General features: G+C 40.8%; 1 protein-coding gene across 9 annotated transcripts in view; it reads right to left on the reverse strand.

The window, feature by feature from the left end:
• Nek11 (NIMA related kinase 11) overlaps positions 1-17,793 on the reverse strand; it is a 216,641-nt gene that overhangs the window by 154,631 nt on the left and 44,217 nt on the right. For all 9 annotated transcript variants that reach the window (XM_040739898.1, XM_040739901.1, XM_040739897.1 and 6 more), the window contains one exon: positions 2,752-2,870. In XM_040739898.1, coding sequence (XP_040595832.1) covers positions 2,752-2,870 — 119 coding nt within the window. The remainder of the gene's footprint in view (positions 1-2,751; positions 2,871-17,793) is intronic.

Here is a 17,793-nt window from a genome sequence, read left to right on the forward strand (position 1 = left end):
CTTTCTTCTCCTTCCATTAATCTCCTCAATAGGCTCCTCCTACTTTCATGTTCTTTTATAAAATCTAGATTCTATGTATGAGAGAAAACATACAACATTTCTCTAAGTCTGGGGTCACCTGGTTTGATCATGATGATTTCATCCAGTTTCCAACACATGGTTCTTTACTAATAAGCCCCATGATGTATATAGATACTATGTTTTCTTTACCCATTCACCCCATTGGTGAGCATTTATGATGATTCCATAACTTGATTGTGTGTCAGTGCCAGAGAAAACATGAGTGCAGGTCTGTCTACCACATATTCACTATGATTCTTTTGTTCTATATCCAAAAGGTCAGCACTCATCACTGTTCCCCTCAAGGAATACAGAACCTCCATTTGGATGTTTAGTCCAGAAAATACTATCACACATTTCCCCAAAGCATTGCTACCAATGGCCACCGCACAAATAATGTGACAAATGTCAAGTTGCTCTGCATCCTTGCCAACACATGTAATTGTTAACATTTAAAAAGATCATGGAGTCAGGCTGTGGTGGCACACGCCTTTAATCCCAGCACTCAGGAGGCAGATGCTGGCAGATGTCTGTGAGTTTGAGGTCAGCCTGGTCTACAGAGTTAGCTCCAGGACAGCCTCCATAGCTACACAAAGAAATCCTGTCTCAATAAACTAAAACAAACAAGCAAAAGCCTGTCTTCTGGCTGCACCCTTATGTCTATATTTAATTATCATCACAGTCTATAATGTTATAGAAATTTCTTACATGCATAAGATTCCAGTATACATGCCCTACAGTCCTACAAAATAAGCAGTGAAAGTCACTTCCTTGTTACTGTCTTACAGATGAAGAAACAAGACTCAAAGATGTCAAGCAGCTTGCCCAGTGTCATGGTATGTCATTCAGTGGAGATGTAATTCTCTATAGTCACCTACCTTGTAACTATGACACTGTAAGTGACTTAGTTTCAGTTTAGTGCTATTTCATGAATAAAGTGAATTAAAATATAAATTGTCATTGCTCTCTATATAAGAAGCTTATCATGAATGGTTACAATATAATGAATAAGAGACACCATCGCTTTTCATCTGAATCAAAAAGAGTGTAATTCCAGATCCACAGATTCAGTAACATCCACATATGCAGTTCTGTTGAATGACTTTTTATAAACACTGACAGACTGAAAATGTCACTCCTCCCTTTGGAGGTTGCTTTTAAACGCATTTATTTTTAACTATCACTAAGTAATCTTAAACACATCAAAAATATTGGTGGAATGTGTTCAGAGTGTATTTTATACTAACATGAGAATAGCCTTATGTAACCCTGTATAATAACAAAATTGAAAAACAAGAATAGAAAACAAATCAAATTTGGGATCTTAAGTCAACCACATTCTATTTGTACATTTTGCACACAAAACACTCCCCACCGAGGGCATCTTTGTTGGTATTAATTAATTAAGTTCTTTATCCAATAAGCCAACAATATGCTAAGAAGCAGTGGGACAGCAAAGACAGGATGGAGGGAGGAGGGGAGGGGAGGGAGGGAGAGGAGAAGGGAGATGGGAAGATAATAGCAATATGAGCATGCAGGCACAGCAGCTAAGTCTTTATTAAAGATTATGTGATATTTCATCATCATCTCAGGACATCATCTCAGAGACTGTTGGGAGCCACACTGAATTAGTTACTATCTGTGTCATCGAGCATGTGTTTCAGCAGATATAAGGCCAATTGCAGGGGAATCTGATTACTTTTTATGCTATCAGAAACAACAGATGACACACTTAAGCAATGACATCCCGGGACTACCAGGCCTTGGTGCATCCTAGGAATATCACTGTCACTCAAGATGGCTGTTTGTTCCTGGGAGTTTTGCTCACTCCTGCAGTAAGCATGTCATAACTGCCCACTTTGTGAGAGTCTATTTTTACAAATTTGTTTGTATCATTTGATGGGACTAAAATGATTTAGCACCTTAACATCTGGAAAGATCATACAATGTTTTAAAATGTTGAGGCAAATTCCATTAGCAAAAATGACAGATTACTGAAACTCAGAGGATACACATTGACTGTTGCCTCACATTTTATAGAAAAACTGACTTTCGGATTGAATATTTGTCTACCATGACCTACTAATAATGTGTGAGTATCTGCTTTAATTCACAGAAGATTGTTATACAAGACACCCACCATGCTCAATACAGTTTCTGCTACACTGAAGATCAACTTGGTTTCTAGAACTACAAAAAAAGGAAGCTGGAGATATGGCTCAGTGCATAAAGTGCTGACTGTGCAAACATGAGGACCTGAGTTCAAATCCCAAGTACCCACATAAAAAAAGCTGAATGTAGAAACTACTGTCTGTAACCCAACCCCTCCTGGAAGGATGGGAGGTGAGGAAGGAAACTCAGAGGCCAATGCATCTGGGATATTCAGCAGAGAAGATGATACCCAATCTCAGACAAAGTAAAAGTAAAGACTGACACCAAAGGCTGACCTCCACACCCAAGCTGTGGCATGTATACACATATACACAACTGATATAAATAAATGATATGTGAACAAATAATTATTCAACAGTTTCCTCAAGGAAAGAAATCATATTATAAAATATTACAGATGTTTGACTGTGGCCATTCCTCTTCTTGACCTGTTCACTTTCAAATAAAAAATATTCACTTTTCAAGTTCAGACATGAGTGTTAAAAAATAGACCCTGTCCCCAGAGACAAACCAACATACCTCTCATGCATATAGTTGACTCCAAGCAACAATTGGATAAACCACTCTACTATCTGATTCTCAGGAAGGATTTTCCCAGTTTCTTTACATTCCTGAATTTTATAGTCCAGATCTCGGCCCTGAAACAAAATAATATAATCTTTCATAGTTTTAATAGGTAAAAGTTTAATATCAAGTTCTCTTAACAATGTAAGGCAGCTAAGCCCAAGATGAAGTTGCCCAAGGAGACACCAAATGGATGACCCAGGTAGGACCAGACCCTTTGGGGAAATGGAAACTGAATGCTCTGAACATGTCAGAAATCATGTGACCCTGCTTTTCTATCCATCAAAAGGCCCCTCATCCTCCTAATAAATGTAGCCACTTCACAGAAATCCAAACAGAGCTCTTATCCCTATTGTCAGCAGTTACCAAGTAAAATCTGCCATCATTCCTTTAGATCATGTCCATCTAACTGGATTTTCTCTTTGCCATCAAGCAAGGAAAAACAAATCATATAGCAGAGAAGCGTTATCAGGTACAACACAGGTATCCAAATGACATCCCCTGAATCGGTGTTCATATAAGACTAGGAATAACTTTCCTATACCTTCAGTTTGCATACAGAACCCTAACATGAGGGAAAGTTAAAAATGGGAGACAGTGAAGTTCCAATCAGAGACACTAATTGAATGTGTACAGTGATGTTTGCAGGAAAGGAAATTGGTGTTGGCATGGTGCACCAGTGCTGGCTGCCACTGGAGAGTCTTTTGACTTGTAACTTAAATTTGTTCTATTACTATTAATGTGTGTTTAAATGGGGGTATGTGTGGGATAATTCGAAGTCAGTTTCATGAGTAGATTCTGTCCTTCTACTGTGGAGTTTGGGGATGGAACTCAGACCATTAGCCATGTAGGGCAAGTGTTTTAACTCATTTAGCCATCTTGCAGTATCTGGCAGGTAGAGACTGACAGTGTCTTGGAATGACTGAGTTTCCCCTTCTCTATTAAACTCCAGCAAAGCCCTAGTGAATACAGTGGCTACTGGTGAGAGCATGGTTCTGAACACAACAGAGAAGCATTTAGTCACTCACATATTGGTGAAAAGAAAATAACAGTAACTAAAGTCAAGACCAGAAACTGACAATTATGAATATCTCAATTTATCTGACAGTGTCTAACGTGACTTTGATGATAATAAGTATTAATATATTTTAATAAATGAAACATATAGTGTTAAATTCTATTAGAGAAACCATATACCTCAAAACTTTTACATTAAAACACAGAAAGACTAAAACTTGTTTGAGTATGTGTTCTCAGAAGAAAATGGCGAGGAAAAATGTTGTTTGGGGATATGAACACAGGTCCCATGGAGAGTACAAATTGCACCTGCCATGTCCATGAGGGTAGAAGAGGAAAATGAAGCCATCCACAGACTATGGCAAAGTCCTCCACAGATATATAGCAAAGGTATTTCTAGCCAATGAGGCAACCAGGAGAGATTACTTGTAATCAAACAACATGTGGTCAACTGACTTGTAATGCAGTTTTTAATTTCCTTTCAGTGCAATGAGCAAATATTTGCATAGCATTTTCTATATCCAAATTCAGAAATAAGACGTTAAAACCTTATCAAACATTCACATGCAGCCTTGATGAAACTGTCTTCCTTGCTGGATTTTCTAGGTCAAGGAAATCAAAGCTTTTTGGAATTAAAAAATACAGTGAATTAATATTTAACTCTTGGCAACAAAAAGAGAAAGACCAGTTTCCTTGTCCTTCTTCAAATGTGTCTCTACAGAACTCACTTTTCAATCTCAGCATGTCTCAGAGATCTGCAATAGCACACAAATTGTGCAGTAATAGTATTTCTGCAAGCTGGATATAATATTTTTAATAGTCAGTCATTATCCTAAAGAGAGGATGAGAAATCCCTTCAGACAAACTACCTGTATCTACTACACTGTCTCTATTATTAGTTTTATATTCCCACCCAAGGCCTCTAACTGGATAATATCTAAAGGTAACTGTGGTAAACATTTCTAATGTCAGAAAGACAGTGCTTCACCTTCTGGATGGGAGGGGGAGAGAGAATAAGGGAGGAAGTGAGAGAAGAGATAGACAGGTTGATGGACCCTAAAAAAAATAGGAGTATGGGGCAAGAGTGAGAATTCAGTTGGCAAATTGTTTGCTGTGCAGTCCTGAGGATATAAGTTTGATCCCCACAATGCACATGAAAAAGCAGGGTATGATTATGATGATAGGTAATTGCAATCCCAGTGCTGGGGTGGTAGAGACAGGAGGGTCCCTGGGGCTTGATGATCAACAAGCCTGGCCTAATTGATGAGTTTCAGGTCAATAAGAGTCCATAAAAATAACAAGGTAAAGGCCTCTTAAAGAACATGAGGTTGTCCTCTGGCCTCCAAATACACACATACAAACACAGACACAAACACACACACACACATGCACACACACACACACACACACACACACACACACACACCGATACATACACACAGGCATGCACACTCCATACACAGGCATGTACACTGCATACACAGGCATGGACACTTAATATATACAGGCATGAATACTGCACACACACGAGCATACACAATGCATACACACAGACATAAACACTGCATACACAGGGATACATACTGCATATACACAGCCATGCACACTGCAAACACAGGTATGCCCACTGCATGAGCACACACACACACACACACACACACACAAGAAATAGTAATGAAACTGCCTTCTAGCTTCTTTTATCATTCCAATTTTTAGCACATTAGGTAGGACAGCCAATATAAATATAGCTGTATATAAATTTGGCCTATAAATATATAATTGCCTATCTCACTTATAATAATACTGAGATTTCAAAATTTATCTGTGAATTAAAAATAGCATTCCTTTTAGGAATCAATTCTCAACCTACAAGTTCCTATCGTTGTTGTGGAATATTCCTTTACACTGCCAATAGCTAGGCAGGAAGAGGCTAGGCAGGACTTCTGGGGAGAGAGAGGCTCCGGGAGGAAGAAAGCAGAATCACCAGCCAAATGAAGAGGAAGCAAGATAGACAGTACAGAGTGTGGTGCACGCCTTTAATCCCAGCACTCGGGAGGCAGAGGCAGGTGGATCTCTGTGAGTTCAAGGCTAGGCTGTACCAACAGACTCCAAAATAATACAGAGAAACCCTGTCTCGTTAAACCAAAAAAAAGAGATATGGGTTCATTTAAGTTATAAAAGAACTAGTTAGGAACAAGCCTAAACTAAGGTTGGGCTTCGTAATTAATAGTAAGTCTCCATGCCATTTTTTGTGAGCTGGGGGGTCCAAAGAAAAATCTGTCTATATATTGTCATGATCACACCACCACCACCACCACACCCTGTATCAACCACCATGGAAACCACATGGCCCACTACACCTGGAGAAAGAGCCCCAGTGACCTGGCAGTAACACACACACACACACACACACACACACACACACACACACACGCACGCACGCATGCACGCACGCACGCACACACACACACACCCATTGCCGGCAGCATCAGTGACCAAGAGAGCCACATGCCCCATCTTACACCTAGAAGAAGAGATGAGAATCTGAGCTCCTGACTGGACAGTCCTGCTCTCTAGGCCCTAGTCCCTTAGGACACATCCCTTGCCCCACTCCCATTTAGTGCAGCCCCAGTAACTAGGAAGCTACATCCTCCTCATCGCCCAAACATCCCCCACCAAAACAGTAACCACCAGAGCCACAGACCCCACCTACACTGATTGGAAGAAGACTGACCCCTGGAGCCACAGGCCCCATCTGTACCTATGGAGGAAGAGAGAGCCATGGAGGCACAGGCTCCATCTGCACCAAGGAAAAGATGGGTGGAGAGCAGTATAAGAGTACATTCAACAACATAAAGCATGACATAGCAGCACCAGAAACTAGTGGTTCTACAACAGTAAGACGTGAACATCCCAATGCAGATGAAGCAGAACAAAACGACCTTAAAATAATTTTATGAAGATAATAGAGGCCCTTAAAGAAGAAATGAAAACTTCTCTTAGAGAAATGGAGGAAAAGACAGAAAATTGAAAGAAATCAATAAATTTCTTAAAGAAAGCCAAGAAAACCAAGGGAAAAAACAATCAAACAAATGAAGGAACAGTCCAAGACTTGAAAACTGAAATAGAGACAACAAAGAAAACACAAACTGAGGGAATTCTGGAAATGGAAAATCTGGGTAAACAAACAGGAACTACAGATTCAAGCATAACCAACAGAATGCAAGAAATGGAAGAAAGAATCTCAGGTGTTGAAGATACAGTAGAGGAAACAGATTTACCAGCCACAGAAAATGTTAAATCCAACAAATTCTTAGCACAAAACATCCAGGAATTTGGGACACCATGAAAAGACCAGACCTAAGAATATTACAGATATAGTTTATAGCAGCATTATTTATAAAAGCCAGAACCTGGAAACAATCTAGATGCCCTTCAACTGAAAAATGAATGAAGAAAATGTGGTACACTTACACAATGGAATATTACACAGTGGTAAAAAAAAGACATCTTGAAATTTGCAGGCAAATGGATGGAACTAGAAAAAAAACATCCTGAGTGAGATAACCCAGATCCAGAAAGACAAACATGGTATGTATTCACTCATAAGTGGATACTAGACATAAAGCAAAGGATAACCAGCCCACAATCCACAACCCCAGAGAAGCTGGGTAAGAAGAAGGACCCTAAGAGGGACACACATGGAGGGCCCCAGGAAGGAGAAATGGGTAAGATCTCCTGGATAAACTGGGAAGGGGATAGAAGGGAGGGGATGGGGAATGGGAACATGAGAGATCCAGAGGCCTAGTTGGGGGAGATGTGGAGAGGAAGAGCAGTGAAAAAGATCTTGATAGAGGGAGCCATTATAGGGTTAGGGACAAACCTGGTGCTAGGGAAATTTCCAGGAATTCACAAGGATGACCCCAGCTACCACCCCTAGTAATAGTAGAGAGGGTGTCTGAATGGGCCTTCCCCCTTTAATCAGATTAGTGACTACCCTAATTGTCATCATAGAACCTATATCCAGTAACTGATGGAAGCATAAGCAGTGACCCACAGCCAAGCATTGGGTGGAGTTCAGGTGAAGAGAGGGATGAAGGATCATATGAGCAAGGAAGGTTAAGACTGTGATGGGGAAAACTACAGAGACAGCTGACCCCAGCTAGTTGGAGCTCATGGACTGTGGACTGACAGCTGGGGAACCTGCAGTCCCTCTGAATGTGGATAACAGTTATGTGGCTTCATCTGTAGAGGAGGCGCCTGCAGTTGGACCAGGACTCATCGTGGGCACATGTACAGGCTTTGTGGAGCCCATCCTCTATGGTGGAATACCTTGTTCAGCCTAGATACAGGGAGGGTGGGGGGCTTGGTCCTGTCTCAGTTTGGTATGCCAGACTTTGTTGACTTCCCAAGAGAGGCCTCATCCCCTCTGAAGAGTGGATGTGGTATAAGAAGGGGGGCAGGAGAAGGGGAGGGCAAACTGGGATTGGTATGTAAATTGAAAAAATTAAATAAATTAATAAAACCCTGTCATTTGAATATGAAACTCTGTACACTCATGGTGTCTGCACTGTCTTCTTTCAGAATGAGCAGAATTATGTTTCCTGTGGTGACACTTACTGCTACTCTGCCATTCATCTCTTTAAACCTCTACCACCATTAAACCCAGGACCTCTCAAATGCTAGGCAAACCCTCTACCACAGAGTTGTATCCCCAAGCCACACTCACACTTCTCAAGTAACAGAATTTACATGTCCATTTCCAGCATTAATATTCAATTTGACTTCTCATGACTATTTAAGAAATATTTGTATTATTGAGGAATAAATTGAGAAAGCAAGCCCTGACATAATAGGCCTGAAAGTGAAATAATAGAAGGAGCTATTTAAACCTCCCTTCGTTCTCTGGGTAGAATCATAAGAAGGAATGTTTTCAGTTCTTACAACAGAATTAACCAAGAGACTGTTAAGTAAGCATGAAGATAAGATACCAAAAACCTAAATCCAAGGTCATGGTCTTAAGTTACTCTCCACATTCTTTGATTTTCATTTTATTAAATTTCACTCTGAGGGGCATCTATTGTTCTGCATTTACCATGTTCTTTGACAAGCACTCTATATATTATCTCCTGAGTATGTGGGTGAGGTAGGAAAATCATTCACAGATCAAAACAACACATATGCTTTTGTATCACAAAGAAAGAAATACAACTTCTGTGAAACTGATTTCAACTCAGCAATGTGGGGAGCATTTACTTCTTTTTTGTAAACTTGCCATCTAAGTAAAATCCAATTCATTTCATAAAACATCATATACCCTAAATTTTTTTCATTTTGAGAGATGTTTAATGATAACGATTCTCACTAAAACAAAGTTTAAAACAAGAGAATGGACTTGAACCTGAGCCAATATTAATGTTGTCCTTCCTTTACACTACAGTCAGAAATATACCCTCTGTCACTAATGCTGCTTTTCAAAGTTACACAAAGGGCCTTGATGTGAACCTCTTAGATTTTGAAAATCAATAACCCAAACTGTCACTTGATAGGATTAATGGTGTCCCTTCACACCCCATCCCAATTAGCCAACATCAGATGGACTTTGAAACACTGAGACCTTGAAGAAATGAAGAAAACTCATCTACAGTGTTCGCAGCACCATCTTTGATTGCCAGGAACAAGTTTAAATCCCAAAGCTGTCAACAGAAGTGCTTACAATTACTTCAAACAACCAACAAGAACATTCTCAGAAGCCCATTCAAGTAAAGTGGAAGTGTTCAAAGAACGGACAGGACAAAAGGATCTCTTCAAGGCTAGGAGGAGCTCGGAGCATCCTTCTGCCCTACATCTCCATTTAAAATGAAAGTTCTGACCCTTATTAGTTCAATGAATTGATATCTCATAATGTTGTTCCTTCAACCCCACCACATCTTCAATAAAGAAACATTTGTCTGATACACTTAAAAGTTCAGCATATAATAGAATCATTCAAGTTGCTTGTTTAAAAATGCTTAATCTGACTCTGTATAGAAGGATAAGACCAAGGAATGTGTCTTTTTTGATCCTTGTTTTCTTTTTATTTTTGTATATGTGGTTTGTGTGTGTTCATAGGTATGTGGACACATGTAGGAGATATGTGCACACATGTATGTGTGTCTACGTGTAGTTCCAAAGTTGATATCAGGAGTCTTCCTTTACTGAGTGCCACTTTCTCACTGAGGTAAGACCTCTGAATTGAACCCAAAGCTCACAGGTAGTCTCACTACAAGATTGCTCCAGGGTGATTTCTGAGCACTGGAATTTCAGGAAGGTCACAGCAGTCATCTGGCATTTACATGGGTGCTGGGGATGCAAACTCAGGTCTTCACACCAATATGGTCGGGTTTTTTAACCCACCAATTCATCATCCCATCTGAGAATGTGTTTTCATCATTCATCCTGGGTGCCTCCAGAGCTGTTTCCTGGCAAAAGCTTGAAAAACAGTACTTGGCAGTACCATAAATGTGCTATAGGTTTAAAAGTTACTCCATCGTGGCCACATTCTGTCCAGAAGTTTAAACAATTCTAAAGGCAATAGATGTCTTTGGAAAAGTGGGTTGAATAGGAATTATTTAATAATGATACATATTTAATAATCTTAAAAGTAAGAGATGTAGGGAGCAAGGAACTGTCACTGAACTGTGGCGTTCTGCGAATTCACGCTAATAGAGTACATTAAACATGGGGAAACATCAAGCTACACTGTGCTTTTTAAAGCAAAATAAGGCAGTCTAGTTTTTAAATAGTTACTGAAAATGCCCTCCACTCTTATGACGTGTTATGAGTGATAACACAAATGAAATGACAGTTCTGGGACTTAATCAGGAATTCTTTTTGTCTATAATGCCTGATAAAGTTAGCACACTCTTCCTACTGAGACAATGAAGTAGCAGAACTTGCTTTTTTAAATCCTACTATGAAATAATGCTCATATTCTATAAAGCATTGGGTTATTGTTTTAATAAACTATTTGAGAAAATGTTACTTATTCTGTGATTTTAACACTTTTATTTATATAAAGTCATAGGCTAACTAAAGTCATCCCTCAAATGTTAAGTTTTGCTAAGTTTATGAATTATTGGATATGAATTAGTTTCTTTTAACTGAAAGTCATTTCAGTTGTCAATCATTACATTACAGTTTTAAATGAAGATCAATGGTAGTACTTAATTTTTGAGACAGAATATTCATTCCTCTTTTCCTGGGTATAGATTTCTCAAATCACTTCAGAGAAGCTAGAGATATTTTATTGTAAACAAACCTTTCAAATATGCCAGCAGAGGTACTTTTCAATTTTTTTTTGTTTTTTTGAAGCAGGGTTTCTATGTATTGTTTTGAAACCTGAGAACTCGCTCAGTAGACCAGGCTGGTCTCCAACTCACAGAGATCTATCTGCCTCTGCCTCCCAAGTGCTGGGATTAAAGACGTGTCCTACCAACGCCGGGTTTCAATTTTATGTTAAAGGATCAAAGTACGTCATACTTCAAAAAGGTAAAGAAGGAGAGACAAAAAGCAAGGAATTTTCATGATCTGTGTGGGTCTCACCCTGTAGCTCAGACTGACCTCAAACTTGCCATCCTCCCACCTCAGCTTCCCAAAGGATGGGTTTACAAAGTTGTGTCACCGTGTCTGATAGTATTTTAATTTTTATATTGTAAAGCCATTCATGTGTTGACTCAAGTATAAAAATGTGAGACATTATTATCTTCTTGAACTGAATGAAGTCTACACTCATATAATAGGCAAAGAGCGAATTTAGAGAGGACCATTTATTTCTGAAGGGAGATGTCAAGGCATGTTCTGTGTAGATGAGATCAAGCTCTCTGAAGACAGCTGTCTCAATCAGAGGCTCTGGTGTGTGTACTTCACAATGAGTGGGTGTCTGATGAGAACTAGACTAGCCTTCTATTGAAAAGAAATAAGGAATAACCGTTACATTAAAATATGTCTACCCAGGAGGATTTCTGGGACTGTTTCCAATCTGACTAAGACAATGCAAGCTCTGTGTATAGAAGTAGACCCTGCCTCAAAGTAATAGGTAGGGAGTGCTAGAGGAGGAAACCCAAGACTTTTCTTCTGACCTATGCATGTGCACACTTATGTGCACACATGAGTATGTGTATAAACACTCACATAGATAAATATACACACATAAATAAGTCTCTTAAAATTCACTTCTAATTAGAAAAGAAATCATAAAATTTGGGGTGGAGGGAAGAGCATCACCAATAGGACACTCATGACATGAAAGCACGGGGAAGTTGTAAAAGATGGATGAGAGGGTATAAAGGGATTCAGAGGGATGGGAAGAAGAAAGAGAATCAACAAAAATAAATTTTGTGTGAAAACACCAAGATGAAGCCTAATATTGTGCATGCTAAATTAATTTTTTTAGTAAAAAAATCACCTCTAGGTCAGGCACAGTGGTACATAACTGTACCATGACTGCAATCCTAGAACTTGGGAGCTAAGACTGGAAGATTGCAACTTCTAGATCAGCCTGGACTACACAGTGAAACAGTATTTCAAAAGTAATTTTACTCCCTCTCATAGAAGACAGGAGAAATGTTAAGACACAGAAATACCCAGGAGCCAAAATTTGAACAATATGAACCACAAAATTGATAACACTAGCATTAGAATATATCCCATCAAATATAAAACATATCTAGCAGTCCATACTGACACAATGAAATCATTGAATAAATAAATGAATTGTGAAAGGAAACCTAGGAGAATCCCAGCTAAACAAAAGAAATACATAGCGGCAGCCAGGCAAATGGCAAATAAATGTTGCTGGTGACTTCCACTGAAGGATGTTAGACTCAGAGGGTGAGGCCTTCAGATGACACAGAGCACTGGCATTATCTCAATGTTTCTTCCTCAGGATAGTCATCAGCTATGAAAGGAAAACAGCAACTTTACAACACAGGAACCCAGAAGACAGAATCTTAGCAAAGTGATACAAATTAGTACCACCAGAGTAAGATAGGTCAGCATCCTGCAACCCCCATACCATTCGACAATAACACAGCATCTCTTCTGTGACAGGATGTTAAAACTAGGAGACCTCAGTAAGCTCACAAGCAAACATCAGACTAGAACATTCTAAAGTCTCTCAACAGCAACCAAAGAACTTGCTGGCACTCATCAAAAGTGTTATGATGGTTATGCAAATTAAAAAAAAAGAGGCAGCAAAGGGAAGCTGTCATAGATATAGATGCCACCAAGGAAACACAATTCAATTAATAATAATGCCCAGGTTTCCACCACTGTACTGCGTCATCTTAGCGGTTAACGCAGGGGTAAACTCAGCTGCAAACACACTGCAATCAAATGCAAGTATTTGCCTACTAAATGACACCTCCCACTTTTCTGCCTCTGTGCTGCTTCCTTTAACTTCAGTGCCCCAACCCTACTTGCCAAAATCTTTCCTGCACTTCAAGTTCAAATATAACAAGCCAGCCCTGCCAGAGTTCCCACAGTCCCAAGCTACTCATTCATAATCATCCTGCTTGTGAAACCATATATTTTAGTCATTGGTAGAAAGGTCTCATTGGACATGCCAGACACATTCACTAAAGAAAGTTGCCATGGGGCTGGGAATTTGGCTCAGGAGCAGAGAGGGCTTTCCCAAGGTGTGTAAGGCCTGGGGTTCAGTCCCCAGCACTAAAAAAACAAAGCAGTTACCACATCTTCTATGCTACTCCAAACTACATCTGACACAGAGTTGGGGCTCAGGAATGGCTCTTGGCAAGCTCAGAAAGAGCCAATAAATAATACAAATACTAATTTGTCTGAAAGCATGAGACCTGAAATTACCAATGTGATAGGCAACCTGGGTTGGGGACTATTTTTCTTTCCACATAGATGTATGTGGAGAGCTGGACTGAAGCAGCTGCTCAGGGAACAAGGAGCAGAAGCTGAGTGATCTTGATGACACACAAGGCCTGGTCATCAGCTACAGCCACAGGCAGGGCCAGACTCCCCTGCTCTCAAGTATGGGTCTCAACCTGACATCCTAGTCCTTAAACACTGATAATTTTTCTTTATTACTTTATTTCACACTAACTATTCTCCTCTCCTACCCCACCTAGTTCTAATACTGACTGTCCATTAAAATCACTCAGCTTTCAAAAATCCTATTGCCGAGTTGTAATACCCTGGCCGAATAACTGAGGTCTGCAGAGGACTCAGGCCCAGGCAACTTTGAAAGTCCCCCTGGTAAATCTGATGGCAGCCAAGGGTTGGAATGAGCATCCTGCCATTGCACTGTTGTAACTGATGAAGCTGTTCCTGTCACCAAACAGGAAGCAGGGCAGTCCAACTGCTACCACTCTTTGCTGAGAGCACATGGTCTCCCCCCACTGCCCCTCTCTCCTGGAGATTGGTGATCTCAAACCTGTTGCATCTACTACCATAATGCTTAGGTTTCTGGTGACACCTTGTCCTCATTCATATGGAGACCTTCAGGCGGTATTGCAATGGTCTCTGGTGCAGTACTCTGTTAGATGCACCCATGAAGTATGACAAAATGTGTTTGACATCCATGCCAGGTGGATATACCCAGTATTTTCTCCTTTATCATCAGTGTTTGAAGGGAGTTAGGCAGGAGCTCAGAGCAAATGGTAAAGGGTCAGCTAAGAGTCAAACCTTCTTGAAAACAAATGAGGCAAGATCTCCTGAGCAGATTGGGAACATCAGGGGAGGGGAGAGGGAACCAGAAAAAAGCAAGGGTGATAAGAGGAGGAGAGAATAAGGCATGGGGGAGCAGGAAGGTTGAGTCGAGGTAAGAATATAGGAGAGCAGGATGAGAGATACCATAATATATGGAGACATTATAGGTTTGAGGAGAAAGCTGACACTAGTGAGATCTCCAGAGATCTACAAGGATAACACCAACTGGCAAACTAAGCAATTGTGGAGAGACTACATTAATAGCCCCTCCTTGATGATAGGGTTGATGACTACCTTATATACCATCCTATAACCTTCATCCAGAGACTGACGGAAGCAGAGATAGATACTCACAGCTAAACACTGAACTGAACTCCTGGAACCTAGTGCCAGAGATGGAGGAGTGGTGAGAAAAGTGGTCAAGACCATGATGGTAAAACCCACAAAAACAGCTGACCGGAAAAGGGGGAACTCTTGAATCCCAGACTGATGGATGAGAGGCCAACAGGGGATTGGTCCAGATTCCATGAATGTAGTGCCAGGGAGGAGGCCACAGAAATCACTAGGGCCTTGGGTAGTAGATCAGTGTTTACCATGGTGTACAAATGAACTCTGGGAGCCCCATTCTACATGGAGGGATGCTCTCTCAGCCTGGACATATGGGGAAGGGCCTAGGTCCTGCCCTGGATGAAATGAACAGACTCTGGAGATCCCCCCAAGGAGGGCCTCACCCTCCCTGGGGAATGATGTGGGGATGGGATGGGGGCCTGGAGGGCCTGGTGGAGAGACAAGGGAAGAGGGGTGGGAGAGGGAGCTGGGATTGACATGTGAAGCATTCATGTTTCTAATTTAAATAAAAACATATATTGAGGGGAAAAAGAGAACTGGTGGGAAAAAGAAAACGGGGAGCAGAGAGGGGGAGTGGGGGAGGGATGAATAAAATCATAGGACATTCTAAGTGCTCATAAAAATATCACAGTGAAACCCATTACTTTGTATGATTGACACAAGCTAACAGAGATGTTTTTAAAAGAAATGTCTGAATGCTAACTTCTTTGTGGTTCAATAAGTAGACCTAAAATGTCATAAAACAAATGAATGAGGAAAATTCTCACATATTGGGGTCTGAGATGATACATATGATTACATTGAGTTTCATGCAAAATAAAATGCTTCAGCAGTTAGGGACATGGAGGTATGAATGGCTCCTCCCAGTTAATGACTTCCCATTTCTCATTGGACTTTTACTGTACATGTGAGAGGAGAGCCTTCCTACGAAAGTCTTTGACTGCGAGAGAAGAGGGAGCCTTTAAGAGGCCCAGGGAGCTGGGTAGAACCTGAAGATGTGGGGCTAGGAAGTAGGAAGAAAAGGTATTAGAAAGTAATATTTCAGATGAGACACATGAAACTGTGGAGGGAGGACAAAGAGGACAGGGCACACAGCTCCATTTCCTCTCGTGTGGAGGACAACAGACGACACCACTGGTCCAAACGCTCTGCTGCTTTGGCAGCTTTTGGACTCTCAGGCAGCTCCTGGTTCTGCAGCTCAGGCTGGCCTTGGATTTGTGAGTTTCCTGGTTTTGCTTCCTTCGTGCGGGGATTATAAGCACTACAATACCATTTGGTGGATGCTTTCTTTATGAATTTATTGTGTGCATATGTAGTGTGTATATATGCATGGGTATGTGAATGCACATGTACCTGTGGTGTGTGTGTGTGTGTGTGTGTGTGTGTGTGTGTGTGTGTACATGGGTATATGGAAGGAATTTGTCCTCTATCACCTCCTATTTAGAAACAGAGTCTGCCTGGAGCTCACTGATCAGCTAGACTGCCCAGCTCTGGGCATCCTCCTATCTCCACCTCCCCAGTGCTAAGGTTAGCGACACATGCCGCCACATCCAGACTTTACATGGGTTCTGGGGATCTAAACTGTGGTCTCCATTCTTATGTAGCAGGCTCTTTACTGACTGAGTCATCTCCTCAGTCCCTGGTTGCTTACTTTTCCATACACACATAATTTGAGATACCAGTGGGGTTGAGCAGCAGATGTAGACATATCAGGGATGCATGAATATACTACAAAATTGAAAGGTCCCAAATTAAATTTTTCAAGAGGAAACATAGATGTAGAGAGATCAGCTACTGCCATGGTGATAACATTTTTTTATGAGACTAAGGTTTGGTTACCTGCCATTTCATATATCAGTAACTTTACCTCAATTAAGAAAAAGATAGCATCAGGCCTGAACAAGTTAAGAGTGAATTTTCTCTCTCTTTCCACCATCTCTCTGAGAAGGCAGACAGATCTCTGTCTGTCTCTCTGTCTCTCCCCCTTTCTTTTCTCTCTGTCTCTTTCTTCTCTCTCCCTTCCTCCACTCCCTTCCCTTTCCAATAAAACTTCCTTTCCATGTTAAAAAAAAGAGTGAATTTGCATCTGAAGGTGAGAAATATCTCTGTTAACAAGAAGGGAGCAACATGCACACATCATTTCTTAGGAGCCTGGGAATAGGCAGCCTGACGGATGGACAGCTCAGGATCCATAGACCCCTGGAAGCCCAGCAGCTGTGCAGTGCAGCTGGCAGCCATCACCATGGCAACATCCCCTCCCAGGAGAGCATCTTGGTCCATGGAAACCAACCATCATTTAAAAATTAACGCAGATGATCCTGCATTGGATTCTGTACAACAAAAACCATTTTTATAGAAATGCCCTTTCTAAGGACGTAATTGGAACAAATGAGCAAGTTTGAATATAGATTGTGAATTAGATGGGTGGTTCTCAAACGTCAGCTTGTTTCAGACTCACCTGGTGAGTTTGTCAAAACACAGATGGCTGAATCCCACCCCAAAAAAATCAGATTCAGTATGACTGGGCTTCCGGCCAGGACTGTATTTCCACCAAGTTACCAAGTGGGTCTGATACTGCAGATGTGAGATTCTGATTGGGAATTATAGTGACTTACATACTCACACTGTTTCAGTGCTAATTTCCCAAATTTTTAATCACTTTAACTGTTGTTATGAAAGAGAAAGTCCCTGGCCTTAGAAAACACAGTAGCTATTTGGGACAAGATTGGGTCCGGAACTTTGTATTAGTTAGCTTTCTGTTGCTGTGACAAAATCCCTGAGAAAATCAATTCAAAAGCAGGAAAGATTTGCTTTGACTCCTGAGTTCAGAGGTTTCCGTCAGTAGTAGGTTGTGTCTATTGCTTTGGGGGCTGATGAGACAGATCATTAGGTAGGAAGCACATGGCTGAGAGAAGA

This window comes from Mesocricetus auratus, unplaced genomic scaffold (genome assembly GCF_017639785.1).
Source record: "Mesocricetus auratus isolate SY011 unplaced genomic scaffold, BCM_Maur_2.0 Super-Scaffold_100691, whole genome shotgun sequence".
In the NCBI taxonomy this organism is placed as follows: Eukaryota; Metazoa; Chordata; class Mammalia; order Rodentia; family Cricetidae; genus Mesocricetus; species Mesocricetus auratus.